This window comes from Leptonychotes weddellii, unplaced genomic scaffold, assembly GCF_054177405.1.
Source record: "Leptonychotes weddellii isolate Sample4059 unplaced genomic scaffold, ASM5417740v2 HiC_scaffold_15368, whole genome shotgun sequence".
Classification (NCBI taxonomy): Eukaryota; Metazoa; Chordata; class Mammalia; order Carnivora; family Phocidae; genus Leptonychotes; species Leptonychotes weddellii.
In genome coordinates, this window is record NW_027735299.1 from 1 (window position 1) to 4846 (window position 4846).

At 36.6% G+C, this 4846-nt stretch overlaps 1 protein-coding gene across 3 annotated transcripts; it reads right to left on the reverse strand.

The window, feature by feature from the left end:
* Positions 1-165: 165 nt before the first annotated feature.
* On the reverse strand, positions 166-4094 carry LOC145718416 (ABC-type organic anion transporter ABCA8B-like). 3 transcript variants are annotated; one of them, XM_081809908.1, is made up of 4 exons: positions 3393-4094; positions 3100-3213; positions 1138-1257; positions 166-279 (listed from the first exon to the last, which is right to left on the reverse strand). In XM_081809908.1, exons 1-4 carry the CDS (start codon positions 3483-3485, stop codon positions 181-183), a joined length of 426 nt encoding a protein of 141 aa, XP_081666034.1. In that variant the 5' UTR covers positions 3486-4094; the 3' UTR covers positions 166-180. The 3 variants fall into 3 exon arrangements, 1 of the variants encoding a protein (XP_081666034.1); XR_014141795.1 differs by lacking the exon at positions 1138-1257 and having other exon boundaries at positions 177-279; positions 3085-3213; positions 3393-4031; XR_014141794.1 differs by lacking the exons at positions 166-279; positions 1138-1257 and adding an exon at positions 1030-1137 and having other exon boundaries at positions 3393-4000.
* Between the last annotated feature and the right edge of the window lie 752 nt (positions 4095-4846).

A 4846-nucleotide genomic window follows, 5' to 3' on the forward strand; every position in this document is an offset into this window, starting at 1 on the left:
GCCTGGTGGTGGGTATTGAGGAGGGCACATTCTGCATGGAGCACTGGCTGTTATGCACAAACAATGAATCATGGAACACTACATCTAAAACTAATGATGTAATGTATGGGGATTAACATAAGAATAAAAAAAAATAAATAAAAGGATATGAAATGTTTAGAGTAAATTATCACGAAAAAATTAAAAAAAAAAAAAAGACAAGTGTGTTCTTACAATTAAGAATACCAGAAATAGCTCTATACTTCTTGATTCTTCATTCTGGAAATAAAATATGAACACCTGCAAAAGGAAAAGAACAATGGTTAAATAGGAAGTTTTTTGGTTTCATGGATTTTATCTATATAATTGTGAACCGACCCACTGAACGGTTCTACTAACACATGCCCTGATTTCACCATGGGTATTGGTAGATGTCTATTCCAAAATGTGTAGCAAGAGGTGGTATTCCTTCCTCCCAAGGTCTATGAGGCACTGTGCTTTTATTTGAAGCACAAATAAAACGTTTAGCAGTTACTCCTTACCTGGTGATACAATCTTGGGTATCTGTGTTAGCCTCCCCAAATAATGAGAGAGAAACAGTGTTTTCTCCTTATCCCCCAGAGCTTCATATACCTTCCTATGTCCATTGATCCTTCAGAAGGCCCCTTCCTTTTTTTCCCCTCCCTTTCCCCATCTTCACTCACGTACTGTATCTTTGTTCCTTTCGTAGAAGTCCATACTTCTACATCTATATCTATATATTTGTAGAAGTTGATACTTCTACATCTATATCTATATAGTTGTAGAAGTTGATGCTTTTCTATCTAGAAAAAAAAGGGGGGGTGGAGATTTTATTCCTATTGAATGCCTCTCTAGAATCTTGAGATCCCAAAGATTAGGGGTATTTCATTTGCCTATTTGCTGCTCTATTTCCCACCACCTATTACCCTGTCTCCCCACACATGGACCAGGGCCAGGTTTTCTAACATGATTCAGCTGGAGCACACTGCCCTATCTGGAAGGAATTCAGCTGGAATCCATGAGGTAGAAATCTTTAAATGCCATGTATATTCAGCATGGAGGAGAGCCCCCCAGGCATAGCTTCCGCAACTGGTTAAGAGTTCCCAGGACACTGGGGCAGACAGCAGCATTACTTACCTGAAAATATAAGAACATACAGCCAATTAACGTGGCATGTGGTACTAAAAAGGTGACACAGTACAGCGTGACATGTCCATAGCGCTCAAACAGCAATATAAACACAGAGAAGATGGTGATCTAAAGAAGATATGAACACGCCCGTTAACCGCTCTGCATTTCCACATATGCTCCAAATTGAGATGGCTCATCTTGAGGATATTCCTAATTTCAACTCCCACCTCAGAAACGCAAGGGATTCAGCGTATCTCCATCGACATGTTCTCTCAGGGACTTAGCCAGATTCCTTTAACTGGGAGTGTCATGAATGAGACATGACTGGACAAATCTAGGATCTAATAGATAACTTACTTTCATTACAGAAAGGGAAGAAAGTTGGCATTATATTGGCTTTGGAGGTAAAATTAGTAGATAAGCAATAATGAGAGGGAACACAAATTGATATCTCCTGGAAATCATGCAACGGCAACAGAGAAGACTTCTGTTAGGGACACCAGTGGGGAAAGAGAAGCATGGAGCAACCCGGAGTGGCTTCAGTGGAAGTACTCAAATTCAAAATTCAGGAATAAGAGATAGTTACAGGGACAAGGGTATTGGTATCCCCTTTTTCTCGACTTTTTCTTCTAAAACACTGCAATGATAAAAGCTTCCTAACAGTTTTTGTACTTCTTTCTGTTACAAATTACCATTTTTATGGCATTCAGCATATTCTCCCTAAAAGTATATTTCTTTCTTTCTTTCTTTTTTTTTTTAAAGATTTATTTATTTATTTGAGAGAGAGAGAGCAAGCGAGCGGGGGGTGGGGCATAGAGAGAAGGAGAATCTCAAGCAGACTCCCCACTGAGCATGGAGCTGGATGTGGGGCTTGATCTCAAGACCCTGAGATCATGACCTGAGCTGCAATCAAAGAGTCCGCTGCTTAATCAACTGAGCCACCCAGGCGCCCCTAAAAGTATATTTCTGATCGAATTTCTGTTCTGCCCTCTAAGCTTCCACGGCTTCCGACAGCCTGTAGAATAAATTCTTGAGTGCATGATTAAAGGCCAATGTGGTTGCAACCAATATTTTTATAACTAGGGCCACGCCCACGCTGCACTTTGTTCTCTTCCCTTATCCATGCCAGATTATTACCAGTTCCCAGGATAAGCCTGGACTTTCTCGCCTGAGTTTCTGTTCATTCACTGACTCATCAGTCTTCTCCAGCTACTAAAATCTTACTCTTCAGGTTTCAGTTCCTCAAGGAAATCTGTGCTCTCATTTTCATGAGTTAATCTTTCCCTTCTCTGGTTGTCATAGAAACAATCTTTTAAGAGGAGATAATCTTTTCCTTATCACTTTGCTTTAGTAAGTGGCTATTTACTTCTCTGTTTACCCTCTGAATGCCCTCTCGGGGTTGAAACGGTCTTATTTTTTCTGCATTATCGATCTTTGTTTGTGACACATTGTTGGAAGCCAACTAATATTTGTTGAAATGATAATTTACCCTTTGGCAGTTGAAATGACAGGGAATCAGAATAGATACTAGGAGATAACACATATTTTTCCTTCCTCGTTTAGATAAAATAAGTGTTGCTTTTATGGAATTAATTCTAGTAGAGTATGGAGAAGTAGTTTCTAGTTTTAACTATGTTAGCAACAATATTTGTTATCCTGTATTATCTTTGTGGAGGTCTTTGTGCTTATTTCTTTTTCAGTAAAAAGAAGACACAAATGGCTTCCAGGTTTCCTTCTAGCAAATACTTTATGGTTCTAGAAACAATTTAGCGACTTTTAAAAGAGACAAGGGTAGAAATTAGGAAGAGGAAAAAGATGCAGATTTTGAAAAGGATCCTACCTAAGGAAAACAAAATACTTTAGACTGTAATACTAATTTTTCATTCTACTGAGGGCACATTTTAAAGTACTGGCTCAGAATTGTGTATATAAATGCATAAAATGAATGTTCACAAGAAATATACGTACCATACAGAAGCAAAAAGACCAAATGCCACTATTTCTTTTCCCCTTGCGAAAAATGAATGAAATCACATATGTCAAGAAGATAAGGGAGGTGGCATAGCCAACCGCACACAGGATCTGAAATCAACAGGAATGTTTAGTTAAAGACAAATGCACTCCAAGAAAACGTTAGGGTCCAAAAGATTGTTAGAGCACAGGGTTCTACAGTTATTTCATTTATGACAATGTAGGTATTACTGCAAACATGTTTCCATTAAATCATACAGGGTATTTGTTCTGTGAAGATGGTCACTTACTTGTATAATCTGATTTACAACTGTAAATAGAGTGTCTTGGGTATTTAAACTGTAGTCCATCAAATACATAAGAAGGAAGATCAAGCAGTACATCGGAACATCCACCAGCGCCTGCCCACACCAGTAGGCAGAAGAAGGGAAGAGGCCCGAAATCCATAGCTGGGACTGAGCTTTGCTCTGATTAAAAAACAGCAAAGATACAAAGTGGCATTTCAACTTGAGGCTTAAGAAAATATGGCTTATGTAAGGAAATATTCAAACAAAATTTTCATTTGTAATAGTTCTGTGTCATGCTATATGCATCATCTGGACCAAGGGATACGGATAATTCCAAACATCAGTGATCAGTTTGCTGCTTTGATTAACAACACTGATGTTCATCACACACCTGGTAGAAATATGTGAAGGGAAGAGCTAAGTGTAATCAAGGCATTAGTGCTGCAGTAAACAATATAGAGATTAATGATGTATGGGAGCGTAAATCAAATTACATCTCAGACAGGAGCCTCATTTGGCTAATCAGAGACTATCAGCAAATTAACTATTTTTTTTAAAGATTTTATTTATTTGAGAGACCAAAAGAGAGAGAGAGAGAGAGAGTATGAGTGGGGGAGGGACAGAAGGAGAAGCAGACTCTCCACTGAGCAGGGAGCCCGACATGGGGCTCGATCCCCGGACCCGAACATCATGACCTGAGCTGAAGGCAGCAGACCCTTAACCGACTGAGCCACCCAGGCGCCCTGAATTTAATTATTTTTGAAAGAAAAAATATATTCAAACTTGTTTAATTGTTTATTATAATTGTTTAATTTGTGCCAAACCCCACATCACTTGATAAGTAATTTTAAAATATGGATTTGATATGTTTATTCAGAGAATGACAAGGAATACAAAATACATGATATTTATGAATGTAATAATATTGATGTATGTATGCATAAATATTTGGATGGGTAATAAATATTTGAATGTGTGCTATGCCAAAATGACCCTAATGCATCATTTACTTATAATTAAAAGAATAAAGCAATTTTATATGTATATAAGAATACATATTATTTTATATATTTATGGAGAATATAATCATAAATAAGATATAGTATTTTATATATATAAAATACATCATCTTTGGGGAGAGACTTGTGCTGTCTCTTTGTATATAATAAATATATATATTATTATTACATTCATAAATATTATGTATTTTGCATTCCTTGTCATTCTCTGAATAAACATACTAAATTACATATTTTTTTTTGTTTATTCATTTATTTAAAATAATGATAAACTTACTATATGTTAATGAAACAATAGATTTATGAAAATATATCTTCTAAAACAAAAAATAGTAAAAGAGTGGCATTGTTTTTTATTTTTACAAATCTCTTTAATTTCTGGTTCTATAGAAAATAAGTAGATCGTTATATCTGCTTTTGTATTCCATCTGCTGCAAT